The sequence below is a fragment of the Triticum dicoccoides genome, chromosome 1B (assembly GCF_002162155.2).
Source record: "Triticum dicoccoides isolate Atlit2015 ecotype Zavitan chromosome 1B, WEW_v2.0, whole genome shotgun sequence".
In the NCBI taxonomy this organism is placed as follows: domain Eukaryota; kingdom Viridiplantae; phylum Streptophyta; class Magnoliopsida; order Poales; family Poaceae; genus Triticum; species Triticum dicoccoides.
In genome coordinates, this window is record NC_041381.1 from 12,463,765 (window position 1) to 12,479,619 (window position 15,855).

Consider the following 15,855-nt stretch of genomic DNA (forward strand, 5'->3'; position numbering starts at 1 on the left):
ATTTATTTTTATTTTTATTTTTATTATTATTATTACTATTATTATTATTATTATTATAACTACTACATAGTTAAGTTTTTATTCATTTCCCGTGTAGGTGCAATAAGTGGCATTCTCGTCTTGGCAATTCTGTCATTTATTTTTATTCTTCGCAAAGAGAGGTTGAAGAGGGAAATTTACCGAAAGAATGGTGGCCCAACATTAGTGGCTGTTAGAAGTATTAAGATTTACAAAGAAGAGAAGCTGAAACGAATTTTAGATATTAACAATTTAATTGGTCAAGGTGGCTTTGGTAAAGTTTACAGAGGTGATCTTGATGGAGTTCCAGTCGCAATAAAGAAACCGATTGGTGCCCCCCTGAAAGAAACAGAAAAGAAACCGATTGGTGATGATAATGTGCAAGTGCAAGTGAACACATTTCCAAATGAAGTCCGTATACAGTCTGAAATCATCCACAGGAACATCGTAAGACTTGTAGGTTGTTGCCTGGAAGTGGATACCCCCATGCTAGTGTATGGATTCATCTCCAATGGAAGCTTGGATGACATTCTTCACCACGATATAAGAAAGCAGCCTCTTAGCTTGGACGTACGTCTAAGTATTCTTCAAGAATCATCAACTGGCCTAAATTATATGCACTCGGAAACCAACAATAAAATCTTGCATGGTGATGTGAAACCAGCAAACATACTCTTGGATGATAACTTTCAGCCGAAGATCTCAGATTTTGGCATATCTAGGTTGATTGCAATAGGTAAGGAACACACTACAAACATCATAGGCGACCTGACTTATATGGATCCAGTATACTTGACAACCGGCCGATTGACCGACAGAAGCGATGTCTACAGTTTTGGACTTGTTATCTTAGAGGTCATTAGCAGGAAGAGGGCCACTAGTTCTGAAGATAACAGCTTACAGAAGAGCTTCCTGGATTGTCACCGGGAAGAAAAGAAAGCAACTGAGCTCTTTGATGAAGAAATTGCAACGATAGGAAATCTGGAAATTCTGGACAAACTGGAAGAACTTGCTATGGAGTGTCTTAGCCCGGACGCCGATCAAAGACCAGCAATGAAATATGTCAAACGGCGGCTTGAACTACTGCAGGAATCCAATATGCCCTAGGTTGGTTTTCGGATCTGATTTGAGTTTCAATAGCAGGTATGTTACGTGGAATAAGATAGGTAACTATCAAGTGTCAACGTTTGTTGTATTTGCAGTTCCAAGGAAATTTGTGTTACTATACTGTACTAAGTACATGTGTTTGACTTCGGTGTGACCAAATGTATGGATTGATTAATTAATCTATTATTTAGGGCAGCAATTTGCACTTGCTCGTCAACAAGATCATTATGTTAGTTAATCTTGTTGTTTCTCCGGCTATTTTTCAGCTTGTTAGCTGTGGCCGTAGCTCCTGTAACACGACTGCCTGAGACGTGTGGTGGCACGGCTGGATACGGGCAGCATGTGCTGAGGCCACGATCGATTTCCGTTCAATAAAATGAAAGAACAAAGGAAGAAGAAAAGCTGCAGGTCTTCATAGCACACCACAGTGCAGTGCAGCGATCGACGGTCGTGTGCTTGTGCTCCCTTGCCCATTCGTCGTCAGACACCTTGGCCACGGTGCGACCATTCCGGCACCACCCAGCGCCGGGATCCACCGGTCAAAACCCTGACATGGTCCGCTCTGCTGCCATCGTAGCCACCTCATCCCCATACCACTCCTCCTTTGAGACGGGTGGTCCAAGCCGCCTGATAAGTCTTGCTGGATCTGAGGAGCGTCTCAGCCTCTCGACGTGCAGCTCCAGCGTTGATGACTCCCCCCGCTCCTCGCCTAGGATGCCGTTGAGGGCGACGTTTGCGGGAGTGCTCAGGTCCTTGTCCCCCGCGCCTGTTGTTGTGTCCATGCCCGTCCATGCTCGTCCAACCTCGAGCACCATGGGTCCCGGCAGTCTCTTCATCCTTGTAATTGCAACTGCAGCACTGTTGTTCTCCGCGACACCAAGCTTAATTGCCTATCTGACATCCAGCCTATGTTCACAAAGTACCTACTATAGCCAGTCTCTTGCCACAGGGTTCTTGTGTGCCCCACCTCGCGACATGTTCAACATTATGGTGTTCATTGTCCAAACCGCCCCTGGCGCAAGTACCATTGTTGCGAATCCATGGATGGTCTGGTCTGCCAACCCGGCTCGTCCTGTTAGGGAGAATGACACTGTTGAGCTAACTTCATCTGGAGAATTTGTCCTTAGTGATGCTTGATGGTAGCCGGTCTGGTCGACCGCTAGCTCAGGCGGAATGTAGCTAGCATGGTGATCACCAACATCAGCAATCTAGTGCTATTTGATGTGATAATGCAACTATATGGCATTTGATTATCCTACGATGCAGTGGTCCCTGGACAGTCACTTGTGGAAGGCATGAGGCTCACAACAAGGATCTCTGAAACAAAATGGACCGACACTCAGTTGTATGTCATTGTAACTGTACAACATGATGGACTATATGCTTACATTGCATCCGCACCACCTCAGCTGTACTATGCGATGACAGCAAACAAAGAAAAAAAAGGAAATTATACAACAAAGGTTACATTCATGAATGACAGCCTCGGCATGTTTCTCCACCCAAAAATCTAGGTTCGAATAGCATCTCATTGTCAACACCTAAGTACACCGGCCAGCACATGAGACTACAGTCTGATGGCCACCTTAGGATGTATGAATGGGATATTGCAAAAGGTACGTGGCATGTTGTGTATGACGTAATTTGGCCACACAATGGTGATTGTGCTGTTATGATGCAACTTAGCATTACTGGGAGGCCAAAGTCATCAACATCTATACATGTACAAGTGAGATGCCAAAAGGCTAGAATCTAGAGGGCCAAAGGCCATCATCAATATAACTATAGTTTGGAGAGGTAAAATCCATGTTGCGCTCCAGTTTGGGCCTTCATAAAGAAGTCCGTTAGCTATACCTCAGAAGGGACGTATTGATGAGCAATAACATGATATTGCACAGCAACACACACAAAAGAAGCATCCACACCAATATGCTTGGAAAAGGTCGATTTGGATCTATTTATGAAGGGAGATTAGGTGTAGAGGGTTGTCGTGCAACGTTTGGAAGGTTCCCTGTACGCACAGAACATAGTCCTTGAATGCAACTCATGTCAATGCATGTCTGTACCTTGTTGGCCATGCACTATCTGTAGTAAGTACCGACGTTTGGGAGATAAGACAAAAGCAGTGGACGCACAGAACATGCTAATGCACGGTGAAAATAAATTATGATCCTGCTGATGCCTTTCTCAAGATGGTACTTACTACATAGTCCTTGAGAACAAATTGACTAAGCCAAATCGTATATGAAATAGTATGAAAGAGAAACAATTGGAAATATTAGCACCCAACTAAATTGGAGTACTAGTTAATTAGCAAGAGAAACCTGTACGCGCGCTACAGTTTGGAGGAGTTGGCACCGTGCGGAGAGCTGGCGGGGGACGGTGCCGGAGATGGAGAGAGCGATGGCCAACAAGCCACCAACGGGCTGGTGTAGAGGAGGCTGTGCAGAGGGTCGGAGCAGGCGGTAGACGGCGGAGGACGGCGACGATGTGAAGGAGCACATGTCAGATCTAAAAGGACGGAGGTGTGTGAGTTTGTTATAGATCACTGGACTCAATGTATGATATGGTTAAATAGGGTATCTATATGTTAGATTAAAATAAGTGATTTAAGCCATAAAAGCACTTGGCCAATCACCAATATATATGGAGTACCACTGGCATCTAACATTGCCCGACGAACTAAGTTTATCACCTCGGTTGTTTATACGTTCGTCCAGATGCATGCAGGTTCCTTTGGTCATACTAGCTAGCTGCCTCTCACTATACACCAACCATATTATATCCTATTAACCCGTTGGACTATAGTACTACTACCCCTATCAAGTGGTTGTTTAATTAGGGCATGGTGATTAATTAAGGGATAAGCATATTTTTTGTCCCTCAATTCTCTCGAAGGTGTAGAAATGGGCCTTCAACTTCAAAATCAGCAAACATTAGTCCCTCAACTGTTTAAACCGGATATCTTTAGTCCTCCATACCGCTTCATTGATAACGTAGCTTGGTTTTGACCGATTTTGACCGGCTTGTTTCATGATGTGGAGGGGCCGGTCGCCTGGCCGTGAAAGCCATGCTCGCCAGCACCGGTCTGCTGCTCCACTTCCGCCTCAGCCCTGCTGGGCTCACTGTATTTCATCTCCCCGGCCCAGCAACCGGCCAGCTCCTCCCACCTATCCATGCATGTCTTTCTAACCTCCTCGATCCCAGCTCTGTTCCGCCTAGACGAGGAGAACGAATGGACTGAGCGTCACGCTGGAATGTCGCGGTAGATCGCCGCCGGCGTCACCGCCTCGTGCAGGTGCCAGAGGTCCCTGGTGGCGCCATGCACGATCTTGACGAGAAGCCGCTCTTGGCCCTGGGAGGCTGGGAGCAATAGCAAACGAGGGAGACAAGGTTGGGTTGCCGGCCACGACGTCTAGGTTCGTCCGGTGGTGTGCTCCTTGCCGGTGCGGCGTAGCCGGACACGATGAGGTAGTGCCGGTGGCAGAAGTGCACAGGCGCACGCGAGCTGCTCGATCAAATGCCCATGAGAGAGAGATATGTGAGAAAAAAGAGATAGAAAAAGCAGGAGAGACGAATTTGCCACATCGGCGAAGACTGGTCAAAACCGGGCTGAGTCAGCAACATACCGAGTCAGCTGAGACGAGGTACTAAACTTGTCCGGTTTGAAGAGTTGAGGGACTAAGTTTTGCCGGTTTTAGAGTTGAGGGATCAAATCTAGACTTTCGAAAGAATAGAGGGACAAAAAATATACTTTTCCCATTAATTAATGCTCGAGTACCGACATGTTATACATCTACTTGCTTGCAAACAATTCATTCTAATTGCATGATGCGGCTTGTCGTGCTTCAGATACAAATTTCACTTGAATTAGGATTGAGATGCCAGGAATTTTACAATACGTAGAACATGCATGCTAGTACAATCCAGTCCGGTACGTCATAGCCCGTCTTGAGAGCTTCGAGCGACGATAAGATGCTGACAACTGCAACAATGACCGAGATCACGGCCATGATTTTATTCCTGTTTATCTTAATGAACCAACCGCAAACGGGTATTTGTGGCTAGGGTGTGGGTGGGTGGAGGGAGCCTGAACCTTGCATGATTACCAATTAACATGAGCGTGGAGCTAGTGTCAAACCAAGCATGTAATGACAACTGAAAAAATAACTAATCACACCCGGTCCATTATACCTTAGCTAGCTCCTGGCCGCCACATACGCCAAGCAGGCTGGCCGGTCGTTCAGATGTTCAAGTTTCGTCTTCACATGTTCTATTCTAGTAACTTTATAATGAATCACAATACGGCAACAACTTTGGAACAACCTCATTTCATGCTATGTAATATGGTTACCTGATTGAATAGGCATGTGACGGCCAGCTATTGACGGCCAAATTTGAGGCTCTAGATCAGCTCTGGTTCCATATAGTATGGTTGTTGGATCGATGAGTTATACATATATGTTATGAATGGCTTCCATATGATATATTGTATGGTTATACTTCCAAGAGCGAGCTGTTCTTTTGTCACTCATCGCAAGTAATCATGTTTCATGCAATGGAAAATTAGATGCCGGCCGTTTTCATTTTCAAAATCATCCTGCCCTCTGGCGGCACGAGGTAAACAATTGCTTCTTCCTACCTAGCTAGTCCTGCAGATACACTGGACATTTGCAAAATTATATGTGACATATCCAAATTCTCCTTTTGAGAACCGACATATGTAGAAGTGCATACCATAAACAGATGTTACCTTCACAAAAAGAAAACACATCATCAAAAACTTAGGTAATATACTACTACTGACATGATTACAGGAACAGTCTTCATGTGTTCAAATCTAGTGAACTGTGTATAGCATTGGGTTTCTATTTATAATCCAGTAATTTTGATAAGTGCATCTTATAAGTTTATTTACATTGCCGGCTTCTTCTTCCTTGATATGTCAATGTATTTCCATCTGTTCAAAGTTCTAGCTTTTCTTATGCTTTCTCGGAAGATATTGATCTTTGTTTATGTGGGAACCAAGGAGTGCACTACTTTATCTTGTCGTGTGAAGATGTGATTTGAATATAGTACGGTCACGAACCAACCCGTGGTTAGATGGTTAGGAGGATAGTGGTATCCCCTACCCACTAGAATTCATGTTCCAGACTTGACGTTGGGGCTTGCATTTTCCTGAATTTATTTCAGGCCTTCTGGTGATGTGCGTTTAGTGAGAGGAGACGTTCCCATTGACTACGAAGGCGTTTGTGACGACTTTTTCAATCTCAAGATGATGTGCCGGCTTAGTCTCTCTGAAATGCTCATATGGGTAGCGATTGCGTGCGTGCATGCGTTTATAGGGATGAGTGTATGCGTATATGTATGAGCGTCTGTGTCTGTACTCTATTCAGAAAAAGAATCAAGTATGGTGACGTTTTCCTGATCATAGTAATAGGACTAAATGGATTAGGTAAAAATACCAGAGAAATTTCAAAATATTAACATGAGCACAAAGAAAGTGATTCGTGTAGTAAAACTGAACCTCTGAAATTTATCTGACTAGTCATAAACCTGTATATTCGTACGGGCTAATTTATACTTCAGATTTTATTTCTCATGTGTAATATGTTAAATCCTAGCTCATGATTTGAAAACACACAACGCATTTTTTTGTACCTCAATTCCTAAATTATACACTCATAATTTTATATTACTTTCCTTTTTGGAATTTATTTTTATATTACAATATTTCTTGAAAATTGGAATTCTTTAATTTTTATTGCCTATGTGATAAAATCCATAAAAGAACTTCGCCTAACAACCTTTCATCTCTTCAGACTTTAAACTTTTGATAATATGCTGGAAGGAAATTTCGTATTTAATTTTTATTGCCTATGGTATTTTATTGCTTTTTTGACACAATTCAGAATTTGGTTCGGAGCCTATTTTCCATTAATGCACCTCTTGAAATTCAAAAGTCGGGATTTGGAAATATTTATATTAAAAAATGTATTCATTATGCACCTTGAGGGATTGACTAGGTATTTTTTGGACTTTATATGCTTTTATCATATTTTATTTAATTAAAAATGCATTTCAACTTGAAAATAAATTTGGCTTCAAATCTAGCTAGCCGACATGTCTTGCCCCTTTACTGCCAAGCAAAATACACATCGACATTTTATCCTGTTTCTTCTCTTTTTCTTCTTCTTTTTATTTTAATTGTCTACATTGTTTCTTCCCTCCTTTAAAGAAAACTTACATTTTTATTCACCAGCGCAGCTCGTACACCTCTTAAATGGGAAAAACAACCAAAAAATAAATTGCTCGGGCTATTTTTTATTAACTTAGACCGTTATAATATGATCCCATAGAAGATAGATGGCTAGGATTTTTCCTTTTTTATTAATGAGGGATTTTCTTTAGAAACTAAAATTAGTATACGGTTTTGCTAAAGCACATCTTGATGTGCCCTAAGTATTGTACATCTAAGTCCTATGTTATTGATCTTACGTTGAGATTCGTATGGATATTTTCATTTTCCTTTTTCTTTTCCTCTTTATACTTGATACACTCACTTAGCTAGATGTGCCATAACTAAGCACATCTAGATGTGCCCTAGACACACCCATTAGTATAGTAATGGTGCATATCCTCCTAAGGTTTCATCTACATTTCTTTGCATTTATGTTTCTTTCGTGCTTCATTTCAAAAGAAGCAACCCCTCTGTTTTTATTAGATTTTATATTTTGATTTGGAGAAGTCAAATTGCATAAAGTTTGACCAAAGAAATCCATAGTACATATGCATATGTTAGTACAAATTTTGTACCAATAGATTTTTAATTCAAATCAGTTTAATATGATATTGGTTTTTTGGTAACTACGGTCTAAGAGCATCTGTAGCCAGACATGGCAAATTCGGCCCCCCTATACATCTGCGGATGTGCCCGGGCACGCCCGCGATGTATCCGGACCACCCCTCATATCTTGTGCCGGCAGCCACATACCTCAAATCCGGACCCTAAAATATATGCAAATCCATGCACATCCATCATGCAGCTAATGTCGTACATAAGTAACAAATTTTGGTAATGAAAATACATAGTTCTTACATAAAATTTATTTTTAAGTGCACAACTCAAACATTAGCTCTTTGGTTTTCACTTTGGGCCCACATATGCTCCACAAGATCGCTGAGCAGCTTCATATGCACCTGATGATCTCAAAAATTCTGATGCATCAACAGAAAGTTCATAAGCTGATTTGCATCTTGATCTTCTAAGATTTGAACTTGTTCTCCAAGCGGTTAAAAATCATTGGTTTGAGCAACACCATCTCTCTCATCCTCAACAATTATATTGTGCAAAATAACACAACATGTCATCAGCCGCCACAAAGTTTCTAATTCCCACACGTCATTACAGCTCCACGAACAATTCCTCAACGAGCTTGATGCACTCCAAATACCCTCTCCACATCCTTCATTGTTGCTTCCTGCAAAGTGGCTTTGTTTGTTGCCGCGTGGCTCGGTTATGGTCTTCACAAACGCTTCCTGCTGAGGATAGATGTCATCAGCAAGATAGTATCCCATGTTGCGGTCACAATCATTGACAGTGTAGTTGCACGGTGATGATTCCCCATTGCAAAGCCTCCTAAACATGGGAGATTGTTGAAGCATGTTGATATCATTGTGAGAATCCGACATTTCAAAGAAAGCATGTCAAATCAATAAGTCATGTGATGTCACTTCTTCCAGTATGATGGTGGCCTTTTTCGTATGACCATGATACATTCCCCACAAATTTTTGGGGCAGTTCTTCTATTGCCAATGCATGCAATCAATTGATCCAAACATTTATGAAAACCCTCTCGCATCTCCAATAGCCAACAATTTTTCTATGTCCTGCACATTTGGTTCTCTCAGATACTCTGCTCCCAACACATGCAGCACGGCGCAGGCAAACTTCACAGTAGTCTTCAAACATGTACTCTCCCCCATCCGGACCATCTCACCAACGGCATCTACGCTAGTAGGAAGTGAAAGCATCCTCAGAACAACCATGCATTTATGCTTAGCACAGAAGAAATTTGGACACAATAATCCCTTGTGAGCTTGAAGTAGTCATGGTGTGCCTCCACTCCCTTCACAATGTGCAAAAATTATGGTTTGTGCATAGGAAAACAACAATGAAACCATGGATCATCCGGTAAAGTTGGGTCCAGAGCAAAGTAGTCCTTATGCAGTAGCCGTGCTTTGGAGACCCTATCCTAAATGATCACTCTTCTTCCTTTGATTGAGCCCTTAAAGTTGAGAATATGCTCCACCTGCTGGTCCATTTCCGCCTGCATATTCATGGGCATGATCATGTCCATTTCATCCGAATCCGACGAATCGAAGAACTCATCTTCAATGATTTGTCAAGCTCATTTGGTCCATACTCCTCGTCCGACAAAGTATCAGAATTCATCGCTTTTTCTACGAATAAGTCAAAAAACCGGGTCGTACAATGTGTCAAACACATAGAGCACAAGGGGCAGTCCGGTAGTTGTCGGACATACCGCGGTGGCACCCGGGCTGACAACGATGTCCGCGGCGGCAAGCACGGGAAAGAGGGCTGTTATGCTAGTGCTTACGATGCAGAGGCTCAAACGGCTGTGGAGCAAAGGGTGGCGGCGGAGCTGCGACAAGTCCGGTGCAGAGGAGGAAGAATGGAGGGGAGAGCAAATGGATCCGGTAGATCGAGGGGTGAATTTGATGTAATTTGTGGTCGGGTAGGCATGTTGGGTTCAACGTGGCGGTCGCGCCCGGGCACCCTCATATCCGTCCTACATTTGGGATGGATATGAGGGGTGTTGATCAACACGGGCGTTCGAGGCTCGCTTGAGGCGCCCGTCTCGGTCTGTTTTTTTTTACCGGTCAGTGACCTTGCCGGTTGCTCGGGTGTTTGAGGCGGGCTTGGGGTGCTCGGTTGTAGATGCACCAAAACTTGACAAATAGTGATTCCTATTTTACCACTGTGTTACCGTATATATGGAATACGAGTGGCATCAAATATTGCCTAACGAACTAAGTTTATCACCTGGGTCGTTTATACGTTTGGTCGGGATGAATGCATGTTCAGTTGGTTTAATTAGTAGCCAGATGGATCTCGCTCGCGACAAGAGTTAATATAACACAAACCATATTATAACCTATTAAATCGTTAGATTACACTAGTACTATATATGTATCAAGTGGTTATTTAATTAGGGCCTGGCGGCTAATTAATGCTCGAGCACACCGACATGTCATAGTAGTACAGATTGCTTGACGCAGCTTGTCGTGATACAGATACAATAAATTTCACTTGAAGTAGGATGGAGAGATACAAGGAATTTTTACAATGCGAATAGTAAGAGGCATACAAGTTGAACATGCAAGCTAATGCAAGTGCAATCAGGTCGGATACGCCTTAGCGTTGCTTGAGAGCTTGGAGCGACGACAAGATGCCGATAACTACACCAATGATCGAGATCACGGCCATGAATTTAGTCCTGTTCTTCATAAAGAAGCGGTACGGCTTGAGTAAAAATGACCTCTCCCGCTTGAACTTCTGGATCTCTATTATTATGTCGAGGTAGCACTTTCCGATGCGCATGTTCTTGCCAATGGAAGTGAAGTATTCGAGTGTCGCCTTGCTGGTGAGTCCTCCTCCATCGATGACCTTCTTTTTCCGCAGGTCATGCACGTGTTCCTTCTGGTCCAACAGCATGGCGAAGAGGTGGAGGTAGGAGCAGACAGCTGAATTTTCAGCACCAACATTATCGAAATCTGGCGTCCTGCATAACTCGAAGGCCGCCATGTTGACGAGCCAGGTCGCATTTGCCTCGGTCAGGCATAGCGGCGGCACGAAGAGATCGCTGAAGCAGCCCCATTTCGGTTGGAGGCGCATGTCCACTAGCACTGCTTCTGTTTCCTTCTTGGGTACGAGCGTGATGCCCACGTCGGCAAGCTCGGCGACGCTGATAGATGATGACGTGGGCTTCTCTCCAGAGGGGAGCTGGACGTTGTTGTCCTTGTCGTAGTTTCCCACGATGTAGAACCGGACGAGGCCGAGGAGATGCGGCGGTTCATAGTCAGGATCTACGTCGATGTCATGGACGTCGCCAACCATTTCCTTTTTCAGGGCCTGGTCAACCATTTGGTTTTTCAGACCCCTTCTCATCGCAGCGACGAACATCTCCCAGGGCCAGGGCGAGGGCCCTGGCGGCATGAAGCGGAAGATGGTTTCGACCACCACCCAAGGGATCTGGTTCTCGAGCATCATTATGTCGGTGTAGATGCGCTCGAAGTTGGCGTAGAAATAGCTGACCAGCGCCTGATCGAACTCGTCGTCGTGGACATAATACCAACGCATGAACTGCACCAAGAAGCAACCATCAAAGAACATCATTGGCAGAAAATCGTCGTTGCCCATATATTTACCCGCCGCCTCATTGTGGTAGTAGAGGCTGCGGGCGTCGTCTGACACGGAGCAGACCACGCTGTACAGCTCCTGGAGTGAGCGGCCCGAGTCGGTGACGCATTGGCTGGCAGCCACATGCTTCACCCTCTCCGCCTCCAGCATGCCGGGATGACCGTGGTGGTAAGGGCCGATGGCCACAGTCACCGGGACCTTGTACCGGCCGTCGACATCCACCAGGCTGGGAGGGAACCTGTGCATCTTCTTTTCCATAATGTCCAAATAGTCAGCATTGAACGCTTGCACTACTTCCTTGAGCACCTGGTCCTGATCTGTACAAGTATCGTGTGTGGGTGTGGCTGGGGCTGCATACTCAACCACCTGCAGCTGCATTCCGCTATCACTACCGCTAGGCAAGGATGTTTGGAAGCTAATCCTATGATCACTACTCCACGCAGCTGCTTCTTCCATGGACCAGCCCGAGTAGCAAGGTACCACCCATGACGATGCTTCCATGCTCATCGCCCAGCTGCCCAAGAGTACTCAATATTGAGTGGACTAGCTACCTACCCAAATACAAACACAGCTGAGTGGCAGAGATGAATGAACTACTGATTGAACAAAGAAGCACACGGCCTTGTCGCTCCTCTTATAGACCAACCAACCAGCCAGCAACGTCGCCCATGCCGGACAATTTCCCGGCTGCTGGATGCATGTGTGTCTCGGAATCTATCCATGCAGTCCACCACACATGGATCAGCCCAGGTCCAGAATCTATCCATGGTCAAATTTGTCATTTTGTCTGCAAATGGTGTTGTTTGATGGTATTATTTATTGGTCAATGTACCTAGGTCCTACGTTGCCACCGTCGGTCTTCACATGTTCAACTCTAGTAGTAAGCTTAAGCATCTTTGGTCAAGAGAATATGAGAGGACCACCCTTATTTGTTGCTATATAATACGGTTAGCTGATTGATCTGGCATGCATGTGACAACCAGCTATATCTAAATTGTGTTGCATTTTCAAGAGAAAAAATTTGGATGTACCAGGAAGAAACCACTAAATATTGCGTCCGGTTGGTGTGACGTTTTGCAAAACCCGACAAATTTGATGCTCTAGATCAGCTGAGTTCCATATAATATGGTTGTTTGATCGATGTGATATATATGGTATGAACGGCTGTCATATGATATATTGTATGGTTATATGCATGCTAGAACGAGCTGTGCTTTTTATCACTAGTGGCGATTAGATGAGCTGAGTTCCATATAATATGGTTGTTTAATCATGTTTCAAGACGTCGACAATTAGATGCCGGCCGTTTTCCTTATCAACGCATCCTGCTGAGTGGTGGAATGAGTTGTGTACTCTCATCCTACCTAGATATTTTTTTGCGGGGGCTCATCCTACCTAGATAGCCAGATATTTACACTGGACATCTCCCAACTTAAATGTGACATTTCCAAATTGTTCTTTTGAGAACCAACATAGATATATGTTCCCGTACCAAGGAAAAAATACATCATTGAAAAAATAGGTAGTATAGTCCTATTGATACGATTACATGGAAGTATTGCAAGCATTTGTCTTGCTGCCTAATAAAAACATTCACGTTAATTTTCACGTGGATAAAATTATTATTTTTCATACTTCATGCATGCATATTTGTAAAATACTAATCTATCTATCTATCTATAGCTATACTAATTAGAGATTCCCAAAAAATTCTCACATTAATCAGTAATTAGGAGCCGTTAATCTCGTGGGGCCGAGTTATTATGGTGTAGTCAATCCTAGAAACTCCCAAGTTACAAAAATTCCCTAGAAAAAAATCTGGTAGGACCAAGTTATTATGGTGTAAATCTTTTTTTGCGAGGAATTATGGTGTAAATCAATCCTAGAAACTCCCACGTTACAAAAATTCCGTAGAAAAAAGGTGTAGATCAATCCTAGAAACTTTCACGTTACAAAACTTCCCTAGAAAAAAAAACAGGTGTGCTCTGCCTCTCTCCCAATCTCTCACGATTGTCTTCTCTCCTCTTGATCAGCCCCATCTATCTCAATAGGCCAAACAAAAATAGATCGATCAATAGGGGCTCTTCTCCTCATGCTCCATGTACGCCACCATGGCCGCCCCAAGCCTAAGATCAATAGGGGCTGTTCTCCTCATGCTCCATGTATGCCGTCGCCCTGGACGCTCCAAGCCTTCTATTTGAATCAGCCAAACAAAAGAGATCAATCAAGGGTAGACTTTTCTCCCCATGTGTGGTGCACAACGCCATGGTGGCTGCCGCATGCCACGCCATGGCCGCCCCAAGCCTTCGATCAATAGGGGCTCTTCTCCTCACTCTCCATGTATGCCGCCGCCCTGGACGCCCCAAGCCTTCTATTTGAATCAGCCAAACAAAAGAGATCAATTAAGGGTAGACTTTTCTCCCCATGCGTCGCACACAACGCCATGGTGGCCACCCCATGCCTTCAGCAATTTGACCCTTGATGTTTTGCCTGTACATCTACAACCCGATGACTGGCGATTCTCCATCGTATGTCTCTGCGTTAGCACGTTCTGCCCTCGAAGAGGACCTGAAGATCCATGGCACCACATGTGATACACTGGCGACAATATGTATGGTTTTTCGGCAGCATGAGCAAGGTTTCCTCGATTCCTCCCACCCATGCATTCTTACCTTTCCTTTAAACGTAGCTTATCTGCCTCTGATCATCCGATGGATAAAAGCATGGATGGATGCATCTACCTGCATCGTGTATTTAACTTAATATGAGGACATCCGCTGGGAGATAAGTTGCTGGGCGCTACTTGCTATCACCTGCAGAAAAATTAAGATAATTCAATCAGCTATATGTGCAAAGGGAATTCATTACCTTTCATACTTAAGCATGCATATGACAGATTGGATTGAGGCTGGGAACCTAGCATAGAATCGCATCGATCATACCGATGGCTATCATCAATCAAAAAGACTGGCGCGTTCAACCCATGTCATAGTGCCCCAAGGATAGTCCGTTGGCACTTAGAATAAGGCTTAGGTAAGGCCTGCATGATGAGAGTATACATTGTATGTCGCTGAATGCATGGCAGAATGACTCATGTTAAGGCATCCAATTTCCAGGTTAGCAGACCGATGTGCATGCTTGGTTCTATGTTCTTCACATCAGAGACGGACAGGAGTAGCTTATGATGGAGTCCGAAGAAAATTCACAGAAAGAACTGTACTGCAGCATATGCTATTGTCTCATTTGAGGAGAAAAAGTGCTTTTAAAATTGACACCCCTCAAGATGGTACGATATGTTTCGGTTCTTATGTTTGTTAGTCTTTTCTCTGAGTTCTAATTCGTGTAGTTCCGTTCCTTTCCTTTTTTATAGAATAGTATATGCACCGGAGGCCTAGCGGTCTGGGTCACGGGCATGAGACAACTTGGGATTGTTCAGATCAGCGCTGCCGGACACATTGTTTTGGAAGTAGATTATAGCCAAGAGATTCAACGAGCATAACATTTTGTATGGAGCTGTCATATGAGATGGCCACCTTACCGAGGCCAACCACCTTACCCTTTGAGTTATCACCAAATGTGACATACTTTCAAGGGCTGTCGTTTTCAGCAAGCTCACAAAACATATCTTTGTCTCCGTTCATGTGATCGGTACATCCACTATCAAGGACCCATTCCTTTCCTCCAGCCATGTAGCCGCGAAGGTTAGCCATAAGACCAAAGTGTCTCATAGACTCTTCAAGATCAAAGTCATTATCATCATCCTCATCATAGTATTCATGTTCAACATCATCTTGCAAATGATCATTTCCTAGACAGAGTGATTCATTAGATATATGATTTTGACAATGTTCATCTCTATGAATTCTGGTAGTTTCGGAAATAATATTGCTAATGATTCCAACATCTCCTTTTGGCATGCATAAGATTGGTAACCTCAAATAAATAATCTCCAAACTTAGGATCATTGGGACTGATCTTATTCAAAGCAATGGACTTATGAAGAATCTCATCTAAGTTTTTCAAGGAATAGTCTGGAAACCGTTCCTCAAGAAATCTCCATATAGTATAAGCACAATCAAGAGTTGGCAAGTGACCAATCAAATTTCTAGGCAAACCTCTAGTGATAAGATTGATAGTTCTAAGATGTGAATCATGTCAAGAGACTCATCATGGATAGGATGCAAGGGATCAACAAAGGGTTCACACGGAGTAGTAATGTACTTGTTGAAGTGATATTCATGAAAAATTCCAATCATCGCATTTTTCCACTCACTAAAGAACTCTCC

At 43.7% G+C, this 15,855-nt stretch overlaps 1 protein-coding gene and 1 pseudogene across 1 annotated transcript; one reads left to right on the forward strand and one right to left on the reverse strand.

Annotated features, from left to right (window-relative positions):
• The window catches only part of LOC119349975, a 4,871-nt pseudogene extending 3,746 nt beyond the window's left edge, over nucleotides 1–1,125 (forward strand).
• Nucleotides 1,126–10,564: 9,439 nt separating this feature from the next.
• Nucleotides 10,565–12,076, reverse strand: LOC119349976. Its single transcript, XM_037618047.1, has one exon. It carries the CDS (start codon nucleotides 12,074–12,076, stop codon nucleotides 10,565–10,567), a length of 1,512 nt encoding a protein of 503 aa, XP_037473944.1.
• Between the last annotated feature and the right edge of the window lie 3,779 nt (nucleotides 12,077–15,855).

What these genes read in the sequence shown, in the direction of transcription:
- LOC119349976 (XM_037618047.1), bottom strand. Translation starts at nt 12,076, where the DNA reads ATGAGCATGGAAGCATCGTCATGGGTGGTACCTTGCTACTCGGGCTGG.